At 38.1% G+C, this 12,883-nt stretch overlaps 1 protein-coding gene across 2 annotated transcripts in view; it reads left to right on the top strand.

The window, feature by feature from the left end:
* The window catches only part of FAM91A1 (family with sequence similarity 91 member A1), a 53,857-nt gene extending 41,354 nt beyond the window's left edge, over positions 1 to 12,503 (top strand). For both annotated transcript variants that reach the window (XM_004607635.2, XM_055127565.1), the window contains exons 19-24: positions 622 to 694; positions 2,753 to 2,902; positions 4,233 to 4,337; positions 4,965 to 5,088; positions 6,216 to 6,285; positions 9,612 to 12,503. In XM_004607635.2, the coding sequence (XP_004607692.1) occupies positions 622 to 694; positions 2,753 to 2,902; positions 4,233 to 4,337; positions 4,965 to 5,088; positions 6,216 to 6,285; positions 9,612 to 9,800 (711 nt within the window). In that variant the 3' untranslated portion in view covers positions 9,801 to 12,503. The remainder of the gene's footprint in view (positions 1 to 621; positions 695 to 2,752; positions 2,903 to 4,232; positions 4,338 to 4,964; positions 5,089 to 6,215; positions 6,286 to 9,611) is intronic.
* Positions 12,504 to 12,883: the final 380 nt, after the last annotated feature.

The following is a 12,883-nucleotide window of genomic DNA, read 5'->3' as shown; positions in this document are numbered from 1 at the left end:
ATTAGATTCTTCCTTGCCTCTCTAAAGTTTGTCTGCGAGCAGTTCACACTAATATGCCCCTCTTCCGCTTAGCAGTTGGAGAGTGTATAGATTGCTTCCCCTTCTCTTTTGCAGCTGTAATGAAAATACGTGCTTACTTAGCCAGTCTGTCTTCTATTATGGGCATTTTGGTGGTTTTCAGTTATCAGATGTGTAATTGGAATGATGCAGTAAATAAAAGATTATGTATTTTTTTTCAAGGCAAATTCTAGAGTTTTGTATTCTTAGTACATGATATGCCAGATGATGATGGGAATTCTTCCTTAACTTTTTCAGAACTGTGGCCAAACCTTGTATGAGTGTACTTAATCTTCTCCAAAAATCTTCATTGAACTAACATCTTATTTTTCCTGTTAAATCAGCCTCCTTTAACTCATAAACTCAGCTTAAGGCACATTGCCTCATAGGTTTGTAATCAGATAAGATTGTCTTGTTGTTGGACAATGTTGAAATTTGTTGACATTTTTAAAATGAGTTAATGTGGAATATGTCATCACATGATATAATCTTACTGTTTGAAAGTCTGTTGCCAGGAATGCAGGGTTTTCATATCCTTTTCACCTTGTGTTTCATCACGTTTAGGGACATGGTTTGCATGGGATAGGAGAAACTGTCCACATACCGTTTCCATTTGATGAAACAGAACTACAAGGAGGTACCTTACTTTTGAATTGTAATCAGTTGACTTATGTATCAGTCTTCTTTGTCAACCGTTTGTTGGAAAACAGTAGGAAATGAAGTCTTAAGGGCTGGCGAGATAATAAAGTGGGTAGGGCACTTGCCTTGCATGTGACCATCCCGGGTTTAACCCGTGGCATCCTGCATGGTCCCTAAAGCCCACCAGGACTGATCCTTGTGCACAAAGCCAGGAGTAAGCCCTAAAATATAGGTATTTTAGGTGTGGACCAAAAACAAAAAAAAAAAAATTTTTTTTTTTAAAAGAAGTCTTAAATTTTTCAGTTCTAGTATAGTAACCACCATTCTGTTTTTAAAGAAAATTCGGCATGGGTTAGTTTTCCAATTATATGCCTTTTCTTATCAAAAGCCAATTGAGGACCTTTCAAAGGAATACTTTTCCTAGAAAGAACTAATTGTTGAGGACCTTTGATGAAGTATGAGTCTGCCTCAGAGATAAAGAGAATAAGCAAATACCTGTCTAGATGAATGAGAAAGTTTCTTCTCTGTTTAAGATTAGGGAATAGGGGGAGTCACAGGAAGAAGATTTTATCCTCAGAAAGTCACTTTTTTTTTTCCCGAAGATATAGTGTTCTTTTTCATGGCCTTTTAAAAAGATATTTTAGAAATGGATGCTAGTGAACATTTTTGCACTACTTCATAATATTCTCACTGATAAATTGTGGGGTTTTTTTATTATTAGGATTTGAGTGGATGGTAATATTTAAGAGAAATTCACCTACTTAGAATCTAGGAGGGAAAGCTTAAAGGTGAATGTGAACTAGAGTAAGTTTGGTGAAAGATGCTCAGAATTCCTTTTTTTAATTTTTTAATCCAGATTTTAATTTTAAACTGAAAAGTTGTTAATACAATTTAAAAAGAAAGACACAGTCTGTCTCTTTTGTGCCACCTTTCCCACCAGGTTTGTTTAAGTATACTTGGAGAACATACAGAATTTCTTTTTAAGCAAATTCTTTCTTCCTTCTGTTTAGTGTAGAAGATATCTTTTCTCTGTTAATTGCTCAATTATATATTAAAAATGTATTAAAAATAATATATTCATATAGCACAGTATTTTCTGCTTCTGTAAAGCAGATTTTCTTTGTATTACCTGTTTGTCTAGTCCTGGAAATATATTACATGGGATTTTAGAGAATAAATGGGTTTAATTTATATCAATTCATAAAAGAACTTAGGGTTCTTCCAAAATTATTTAAGTCACCATTGTACCCCTTTTCTGTGAAGAGAAAAGGAAAAGGATTTTGTAAATATCTCTTTCCTTTTCATATGGTTAAACTGCAGAACCGCTTTTTTGAATCTAAGGTGCTCTCTTTGGCTGTTGTGAATAAATGTACTCAGCATTTGAAGATAAATTTCTCTTTCTTTGGAAATTAAAGCCCCTGTTTAAAAATCAGCATTTCTTTGGAGCTATACTTTGCCTTTTTATCCTTTGATACTTTATAAATTCTATATACAAAACAATTGTTCATATAAAGATACAAAACTTTAAGTTCTGAAGAATTGATTGATGGTTCTCTTTAACCTTGGCGATTACTTTGTGAGTTTTTTTTTTTTAAGGAATTTTCATATTTAGGTATAAAACATCTTTCAGTTTCAAATATTTATGAGAATTTGGTCTAATATTTAAATAATGATTATTGAGATGATTCCAAGTAAATTGGTAGTTTTGGTTTTTAGAGAAATTAGTTTCACTTCAAGAATAATTTGAATTTTCTTAAATATTTGGCAATATGTATATTTAATACATGTCCCAGTAGAATATTTTACCAAGTAAACATCTGAGATCTCAGAATAGAACTACAAAGTATAAAAATTTACCACTGATTGGTCCAATTGCTTATTTAGCAGATAATTAGTTGTAATACATCAAATGCCTCCCTCCTGAAGGCTATCAATATGTCCTGTATGTGCAGTATCCTTTTGCTTTCATGGATACTTGATAAAATGAAAGTATACTTATGTTTTGGTATTATGTTATAAAAGCTCTTAAAATGTGATGTCTACTCTTCATTTTTAGAGTTCACTCGTGTCAATATGGGTGTCCATAAGGCATTGCAAGTATTACGGAGCAAAGTGGACTTGCAGCACTTTTGTGGCTATGTGACCATGTTGAATGCGTCTAGCCAGCTTGTGAACAGAAAACTCAGCGATGCTTCTGATGAGAGAGGTTGGCCAACAATTGAGTTTAAATTAAGAGTAATACATTCTTAATGTTGAGAAAGCAGAGTGACCCTTGGGGATTTTGAGTTTTTAAATAATTTTCTTCTGTGAGGGTAGGAAATACTGTGACATTCTTTGGACATCTGTCTGTTCATATATATGGATTAATCACTAAAGAAACATTTTTCTTGGATTGTGTGTCATTGGTTGGTCTGAGTCTCTTGGTCTGAAATTCTGAGGGAAGGTGATTATTGCTAGCCCTCCAGTGGGTTGATTGCCTGGGCTTTCTTTGAATGGGGTATCTTTTCCTCACCTATTCCTATGGCCAGAGCAATTGTGTGACTTTCAACAATCAACTACCAGATATGGCAGAGGCATTTTTCAGAGACGTCGCCTTTAGGTTTGGAACAATTTTCTAAGTGTGTTTACTATAGCTGACATTTTTATTTTAGTTTTCTACAAACACAGAATTTTCTACAAACACAGACCACCTAAGCAGTTAGGTGCTAGAGGTACTCAGATTGGTGAATACTGATTTTATTTCAGTGAGTAAAACCGTAGCTGGGGAAACAGGCAAGCAAATCAGCTGTTGGTGTGCAGTGTTGAATGACTGCTGTGGAGGGGCTGGAGAGACAGGGCAGCAGGCAGAGTGGCGCTTGCCTTGCCAGGTTCACTCCTTGGCTTCCCATATGGTCTCCTGAGCACTGCCAGAAGTAATTTCTGAATGCAGAGCCAGGAGTAACCCCTGAGCATCAGCCAGGTGGTACCTTAAAACAAACAAGATCGCCAGGGAGGTGTTCTGTGACCTAAAGTGCTGTAAGAAGACAGGGTAGGCACGTCTTGGTCCCATTAAACTGTCAGAGAAGGCCTCTTAGAGAACGTAGAGCTGGAAATGAGTTTTGGAAAAATGACAGAAATGGATAGATCTTGAGAAAATAGCAGCCCTTCAGCAAAATGAATTAGCTGAATGGAAGGATTATTTTGGCCAAAAGAAAGGATTTATCTTACAGTGGATGATAATAAAGGAAGAGAGAGAACTTTAAAGAGGAAGAACATAATCAAATTACGTATTTCCACAGGAAAGGAAGTGACTTTCTGATGTAAGTGAAAGTCTAAAGTCGTGTTCTGCCCTTGGAATCTTGTTTCAGTATGCCTAGGTTTCACAGCCTCAGCACTGTTTAGATTTTGAGTTGGCTAAGTTACAGAAGCAGCCCTGTGTATTGTAGGATATGTAGCAACCTCAGAGAGCAGAATCTCCTTTCATGTTACGACTGATTTATTTATGACTTACGCTAACTACCAGGGTACTAATAAAGAGTATTTTCTTTAATTAAAAGGAGAACATGATTTGGCTTCCGGCTCAGATGTAAATGGCAGTACAGAGTCATTTGAAATGGTCATTGAGGAAGTAACTGTAGATTCAACCGCAAAGCAAAATTCGGGTAAGGTTTTAAAAATTATGCAGACTTTGATTTCTGAGGGTTTTTTTGGGGGGGTTTTTTTTGGAGGGGGCTACACCCTGCGATGCACAGGGGTCACTCCTGACTCAACATTTATGTATATCCTTACTCCTGGCTGTGCTCGGGGGACCATATGGGATGCTGGGAATCGAACCCGGGTTGGCTGCATGCAAGGCAAACGCCCTACCCGCTGTGCTATTGCTCCAGCCCCCAAGGGTTTTTTTTTAAATGTCATTTGTTTTCTCTTCCTATCCTAATGAAACTTTTCAATTATGTATGTTCTGAGAATATTCATACGTAAGAATACTAATTAAATTCCAGAACTGTGACTCAAGAATAATAACTTCAGTTTTATTTTTCCTGTGTTAAATATTTTTAGTTTTTCATCTTTTTTGAATAAAATAGTATTTTCAGCATCAGAGAAAAGCTGTGTGCTGTTGCTAGAAACATTTCCAGAGTTGGAGCTGTACTTACCCTGTCCCTGCCCCTGCTCTGTGTAGGCTGTTAGTGGCTGTTGCTCAGTGGGACAGTAGTTCAGTTGGGAGCCCTCACCAGCCACAGTCAAAGTGAGTATCTGTATGGCTAATGAGTTCGTGTGTCCGTTTGTAGTTGCCACAACAGAAGCAGATTGGGTTCCTCTGGAGCTGTGCTTTGGAATTCCACTGTTCAGCTCTGACTTAAACCGAAAAGTGTGTAGAAAAATTGCTGCACATGGCCTTTGCCGAAAAGAGAGGTGAGGGTTTGTATTCATCGTCATCTTTTCTACTACTAGGATTTGGAGCTCTCAGTAGTTGATACAGCTTAATTTTCTTTATTTTCCCACACATGGCCACAGGAATTGCTTGTGTATATATATTGTCTGTGTTTCAGTGGCTTGGATACGAGGCATATGCCGACATGTATTTTAATTATATTAGCATGTTAATTGGCATATTTTTGTTATGTTATACCGGTTTGCTGAGATTGTGGTGAAATGACATCCTTATAAGTGATTAGGAACTTTGCTTTTTTAAGTAAATAACATACACAGACTCAAGTTATATTTACAGTGATTACATTTTTTTGTGGTGACGTAGATGAGTATCTGAATTTCCTTCCTGTCATACATTTTTTAAAGTGAGCTTGAACTAGTTATCAGATGCCATGCAGGTGACCCCCATATGTCCTCTCTGGTCCCTCAGGAATGGTTAGCAAGAGGGATTGTCATGGTCAAGTACGTGAAGAGGTGATAGGTACAGAGTACAGGAACTTCTTTATTTAGGAAAACAAACTTGATAACGTGATAACTTATTTACATCATTAAGCTGGCTTCATGTAGGTTCTATTCAGTTTGCAAATAATTTCAATTATGCTTTGAAAATAAAAAATAGTGTCATAAATCAAAAGTAGAAATGCATAGCTTTAAATATAGCTACTTAAAATGTCACCTGTTTGACAAATACTAATTTAGATGAGTTGATATATGTTATATTTAGCCTTTTTCTCATGATGGCTTTTAAAATTTACTTGTATGTTTAATGTTTGTGTCATATTTATCATTCCTCAAAGTTCTTACATTTGTTTTAAAGATTTTCTGTAACGTTCTACTTGTTAATGGTTTTTAATTTATTGGCAAGAATTTTTCATATTGATTATATGTAATGTTTTAATTAAAAACAATTTTTTTAAATTATTACTCCATGTTAAAACAGGTAGGAATTGCATTCACAAGCATTGCATTTAGGTGTCTCAAAATTCTTTGTGATTAGTAAGGATATACATACAAATAGATACGTATTTCATTTGCTAAAATTAAACTCTGTGAGCTATTTGGTTTTGCTATTAAATTTTAAGAAAATTTCCTCCTCCCTTTTTTTCCAGCCTTCAAGACCTTTTACATTCCAGTAGAAAACTCTCTCTACAAGTCCTTAACTTTGTTCACTCATTCCAGGTAACAAAATCTAATAAATATAAATGATTTTATATAGAGCTATAAAGAATGCAAAGCACCTTTTGATCTCTTTGGCACACTTGCAAGATGTGAAATAAGCACTTACCATTATTATTACTGGTTTTTAAACACACTCAGCTGTACTCAGGGCTTTCTCCTGATTCTGTGCTCAGGGATCACTCCTGGCAGGGCTTGGACCTGGGTGGCCATGTTCACAGCAAATGCTTTAACCTCTGTACTGTTGCTCCTGCACCTTTAAGCATTAATTTTAATTGATAAATGAAGACACTTAGATTCAGGAAGTAATCAGTTTACCTCTGATTTCATTTACCTGGTCTTGGGTCTAAAGCACTGTTACGCAAAGTGGGCAATATGCCCTCCTAGGGTGGGCTGGGATGCTGGGTGAGCTGTTGTGTGGTAGTAGCCGGGAGCATAACTGCAGGGAGAGTGGTGCTCTCTCTCTGTTTGCTCAAAGGAGGTAGATTTCCAGGGGCTACTGAGTGATTTTTGTTTTTATTTTGTCTGAAAAGTGGTGGCAGGCCAAAGAAGTCTGGGAGCCTCCGGTGAACTGTGCCAGTGGCTCAGTAGAAACGTATTCAGCATCTGTTACGGGCCACACTCCTATAAGGTGCTGATTGTAGTCGTAGTCCCCCTGCGTGGATTATTGCAGTAGTGTTTCTGTGGCCGAGATGGGATTGTCTGTTGTGGTAAAAGACATTGGTTTAGACCAATGTTCCCCCAAATGATAATTGCCCCCGTTGGGGGCTGCTGACATGATTCAGGCCAGGCAGGTGGTAGGAGCCTCAGGTACAACTGGGGTTGCTTTCTGTTACTCACTGGAAGAAGGCAGATGGGATTTGGGGTCTTTTTTTTTTTTTTTTAACTTAACGCCAAGTAAGTTTGGGAACTTTGCTCTAAACTTTTGTCTTATTAGGAGTGAAAGAACTTCTTAGATATTATTTGTAGATAAACTTTGACAGAATTTTCTCTCAGAATATCTGATCCAGCAGTATGAAGTCAGTAGTTTGAAACTTTTGCTTCATGGGTGTCTTCTGTGAATACTTGAATCTCTGCTGGAGCCTTTTTCAAGTGCTGGAAAAACGGCGCAGCCTGTGCTATTGGGCTTCCAGTGTTACCCGAGATAATAGTCAAGGGGAATTTGAAGTCTGGAAGTAAATACTCAGATTGAAACAAACTCCTTCAAGTGTAAGGAGTTGAATCCAGTGGTAGAGCAGATTTTAGAGATCTTACATAAATGGGAACCTGAGCGTTGGGAAGAGGGTTCCAGACAGGGCTTAGGATATGCTAAGTGCTAAGACACGGTCAGGACAGTCTCTGTTCAGGGAGACTCAGCCACTGTGGCCTGATATAATCTGCCTTGTGATAGAGAGGCGTAACTGCAGGGCATGGTGGAGCTTCTATAGAGGATATCAAAGAATTTTCACCTTATATTGAGTATACAATGGGAAGGCTTTAATTTCCTTTGGGGTGAGAGATTGGGTCATTTTCAGGATTGTTCAGTGGCTACTCCTGGCTCTGTGCTCAGGAGTGACCCTGACCCCAACCCCCTCTCCTTTGCAAAAAAAAAAAAAATGGTTTAAACAGTTTTTCTTTGAACCCAGGTCACATACATGCAAGGCAAGTACTTTTATCCCTTGTACTGTTTTTAAATAGTACCTCTTATACTGTGTCTGAAAGTGTAAGCCTTTAGACAGAGGAATGGTATTGCTTTAGATGGATTTTTTTTTAAAGTTCATTATTAAGGGATAGATTAAAAGAGGACAAACAAAAACATAAGCTCCAAGACTATTATAACAACCCAAGTGAAGGTAGTTGTTAAAATGATAGTGGGGGCTGGAGCAGGTACAGCAGGTAGGGCATTTGCCTTGCATGCGGCCGACCCGGGTTCGATTCCCAGCATCCCAAATGATCCCCTGAGCACTACTGGGAGTAATTCCTGAGTGCAAAGCTACAAGTAACCCCTGTGCATTGCTGGGTGTGACCCAAAAAGCTCAAAAAAAAAAAAAAATAGTGGTGAGGGCAGGCAGAGGCGGCAGATGGTTCTGACGTCAGGGTATTGGTGAAGTCAGCAAGGTGTCAGTGTGAGACCCAAACTGTAAGAATGTAAATTTTTTAAAATTGAATGCCAAGGAGGGTTGGGATCGGGACAGGGAGGGAACCCCTTAGATCATTAGGGATGGACACTGACACTGGCCGTGGATTTTTGGTTTATTTTGTTTGGGGACCATCCCAGTGGTGCTCAGGACTTACTCTTGGTGATGCTCAGGGAACCCTGTGTGGTGCCAGGGGTCCAACCTGGTCCCTGGTCTGGCTACTTGTAAGGTAAGGGCCCTACCCTGCTCCAGCCCTGGTGGTGGGTTTGCAGTTGGAATATTGTATACCTGAGGCTCTGTTATCCATAACTTAATGAAACAACAGTGAATAAAAAATACAGAAATTACTGGGACTGCAGAGAACTCATGTTCCCCAGCACCACATGGTCTGGAGCACCAGGCCACACAAAAAGATTACAATAAATTCACACATATTACTAGAAGAAGTTTATGACACATAAGTTCTGTTATGCCAGTAAATATGCATATTAAGACCCCAAATTTTTAAGGATGCAGTAAGTTGATAGGATTTCTGAAGTTTTCATGTACGGGCTCTTTCACTGCACTAGGCACACTGGCGCAGTGAGAGCCGCTGTGCTGGGGACCACTCAGGTATGGCTTAGGCTGCACTGGTGGCTCTGGGGGGTAGGGGGAGTGAGTCACTCTGACTACTGGCTGATAGAACGTGGCAGGGGAGGGAGGAACCAACAATGCCTCTCATTTCTGTACTCATCTGCTGACACTTGGCCTAAGGCGGGGAGGGCTGGGGGACAGGTGAGAGAGATTCTTGAAGTTGGGTAATGGACAAGGTGAGTGGGTGTGTGGGTAGTGGAATGTTGAGGAAAAGAGGGCAGGTAAGGTGGAAGTTTTGAGTTGGAGATTGGGGAGAAATCTGTGGTGAACTTGGGAACCGGGGAACCCTGGCGGTGCAGAGGTTGCTCTTTTGTTTTTTTCGGAGTTGTAGGGACTCTGTTCTTCCTTAGCTCGGAGCCTCCCCTCCTCCTCTTTGTGTCAGCTCAGCCACCACAGTCTGACTCATAGTGATCATTTTTGCACCTCTTAACGCAAAATCATTGTTCTTTGGGTTTGTGGAGAGGATCTTCGCCTTACATGCAGGACCTTGGCATTTCATAGATGTTTTTCAGCTGTAGCAAGTGGTTTGGATAAAGTGCTGACACTACAGAATCCCGCTCTTGTGTCTTCATCTTTTAGGAAGGTGCTTCGCCATTGGATCTTCACACAGAGGCCAGCTTTTCAAGTTTGCTTTCCCAGTCGTCCTCCTCTGCCGATCTGGGGGTCCCTCTGCCTGCAAAGAACTTAATATTTAAAGATGGCATCTTATCAGAATGGAGTGGACGGTCGCCCTCCTCACTTCTCGTCGCTAATCTCCATTTGCAATAATTCGGTTTCGCCATTCGTTGCCCACACTTTATGCCTTTTTTCCTTTTAACATTAGCTTTATGGTGGCAGCCACCGAGAGGCGCCCTGCTGCTGCCCTGTGGGTCCTGCGTGACTGGTGCGAAATGCTGGGGGGAGGGGCAAGTGCTTCTGAACGCGCCTTGTTCCTGCACTTCCGAATGCAACAGAGCTTCTCAGCAGCTTGCACTGTATTTTTTACCTGGAGACAATCTGCATTTCTTTTTTAAAACTAACAATATACTTTATAGGCTTTATGATGACTGTTAAGTTTATCAACAGTCACTCTGAATATTGCGGTGGTAATTTTATATGTTAGTTTATCAAACATAAATCTTGTTTAATTTTATATTTTGTTACTTACTCTTTGGGGGGATCCGGGGGAGAGGTGGAACTCTTCCTCTGAAAAGGTTTCTTGGTACGTAACGCAAAACTCTTAACAGTGAACATCCAGTATCGAGAGCTGATCCAGTGGGGCATTAAGATTTTCTCTGGATGTCTGTAAATTATGTATATCAGCTGAGCATTGTTGGAGGTATGTAAATCAGCATAGCTGTGTATAGTTTAACCTTGATTTATAAGGTCTTAACTCAGAATATGATTCTACATTGACATCTCATGAAAAGCTTTGGAAAACATTCTATTTTTTAAATAATGTTTATATGTGGACTTCTTTTACCATTCTCTTTGGGCTTTATATTTTCAGAGTCTCTATGGAAAAAACAAAATTTATTTTCCACTCATAACTGTGCCTGCTGCACATTTCACCCAGACTCACTTTTTGTTTAGTAGCTTTACCAGTGAATTGTTCGGAGATTGAATTTTATGTTTTCAAACCAAGGATTGTGATTTTTAGGTTATGATTAGATATTAGCGGCATTAAGTCTGTGTCTTCTGATCAAAACTCTTAATGATAAACCTACTTTGAAGACCTCATTACTCAATATGGGTTTTAAATTCATGTGACTAGTTTTGGGAGGAAATGATAAAAAATTATTATTTTCACATGTTTCTTGAGTCATTGATTCTTTTAGTATCTCAAATACTAGAATAATTGGAATCATTTTTTAGATTTTTCAGTTTACCTTCCTTGGGAAGTTTGTGCATTGTTAGCTTTTCTCATAGGATAATATGGTTTGTTAGTTTAAAACTGTAACCAAATGATCCAGTCAAACATGTATTTAAAACTTTAGAACTAAACTAACCTAAGCATCTTTGCTGATAACTTTTGTTCTTTATAGAACTAATGTTTGTGTATTAGCATACTTCTGGAAGTATATATGCCTTTTTTTTTAAAGCTGTTAAAAGAACCATGCATCCAATACCATGGCCTGTAGAATTGAAATTTTTGGAACAGGTCACGCATGGCACGTTCGGTGCTGTGTTTGGGGTAAATGTGGTAACACTTAGTTTTCTACTTTGTGTCATATGAAGTAGATACCAAGTGTTTATTATATGTTTGTCTATAAGAGAAAAAAATACCAATAGTAAAATAATTTCTTATGACTGTGAATCACCCATTTATTTTTCCAATTATTGATATTGTACATTCCCAGTGCAATTGATTAGGTATGTATGTAGTTTCTACAGTTTTTCAACCAAAATTTCTAACTTTCATTAATTCAATCAGGGCTCTTTAATCTCATCTTTATTTGCTTTGTTTGAATTAACTGTATTTATTCTTCTGTTAGTAGTTGAGAACATACTGTAATAACTTGTACACTAATAAAGAATTGAATATTTTTAGTTGTTTGCAGTGAACCCCAGTGGTGAATTTAGGGTGTGAAATATGGGAGTGATTTGCTGCTCTGTCTCTCTTCACAGATAATGAAGAGAGAGATAAAACCCAGTAATGATCATGAATTTTAGGAAAAGTTACTGAAAAAACATTAGGTCATATCTGGTTTCCCTTATGACTAAGAAAAGACTGATTCCTAGCTGAAAGCCTCTCTTAAGGAGAGGAAGTCTGCTTTTTATTTCGAGCTTATATGAAAGCTGCTTTTGTGCTTTGCCTGTGAATTTGGCTGTTTTATTCAGATGTTAACTCACATTAGGACCTGTCTCCTTAATCTTAAATGTTGATCCAGTTCACAAAAGGTAAATTTAAAGTATAGTTCATATTATTTACCAAAGATTTATGAAAACATTTTATCAATTCTTTGTGTGTGTGCAAATGTCTAAAGTATTTTCATTATACTTTGGGCTGCCTTTCCACTCCCCCTCCCACCCGATTCTCTAGTGTAGCTTAAACCACAGCAAACATTTTTCAGAAACCAAGAGGAAAAACTATCAAAAAGGGCATAGAATTTAATATGGTACAGTTTCACCATTCATGTGGGTCAAAAGACCTGCGAAGTTTAAGTCATTAAAGATTAATGCTCATCTGATTTTGATTTAAAATATGCGATCAGATGATGATTTGGGGTTTTTTTTGGGGGGGGCGGGTGTGGCTTCTTTTATGTTTTTAGTTTTCTCTGCTGAATATTCATGTTTCTCTTTTCTGTTCAGTGTTTCAAAATACAGTTTGTATTCAAAGATTTTAACGTACCAAAACTGTAACCGAGTACAGTGGGTTGTTTTCTGTATGATGTTAATAGTATACAATGATATGTATAAAGTGTTGTCAATTTGATTGTTGACAAATAGACTATGTTTACAATAAACTGTGTTGTTGATCAATATACTGCTGATACGTGTCTAATCGTCTATAAGTCCCTTAATTCTAAGTTCAGGTTTTCAGTGCAATGGCTATCCAGTATGTTTTTATTATAGTAATTTGTTTTTTTATAATTGTTATTATTTTGGTTCCCTTTTTTCAGGGATTTATTTGTTTAACACCAGAATATTTATAAGTAATACTCCTGTGAGAAACAAATTGATCAACTCTCTAGTGTTTAAATAGCACTGTAGCACTGTTATCCTGTTGTTCATTGATTTGCTCAAGCGGGCACTAGTAACATCACCCTTGTGAGACTTGTTACTGTTTTGGCATATCAAATACACCACGGGGAGCTTGCCAGGCTCTGCTGTGCGGGTGGGATACTCTTGGTAGCTTGCCAGGCTCTCCG

The sequence above is a fragment of the Sorex araneus genome, chromosome 2, assembly GCF_027595985.1.
Source record: "Sorex araneus isolate mSorAra2 chromosome 2, mSorAra2.pri, whole genome shotgun sequence".
NCBI classification, from domain to species: domain Eukaryota; kingdom Metazoa; phylum Chordata; class Mammalia; order Eulipotyphla; family Soricidae; genus Sorex; species Sorex araneus.
This window is presented reverse-complemented; position numbering and strand designations above follow the sequence as displayed.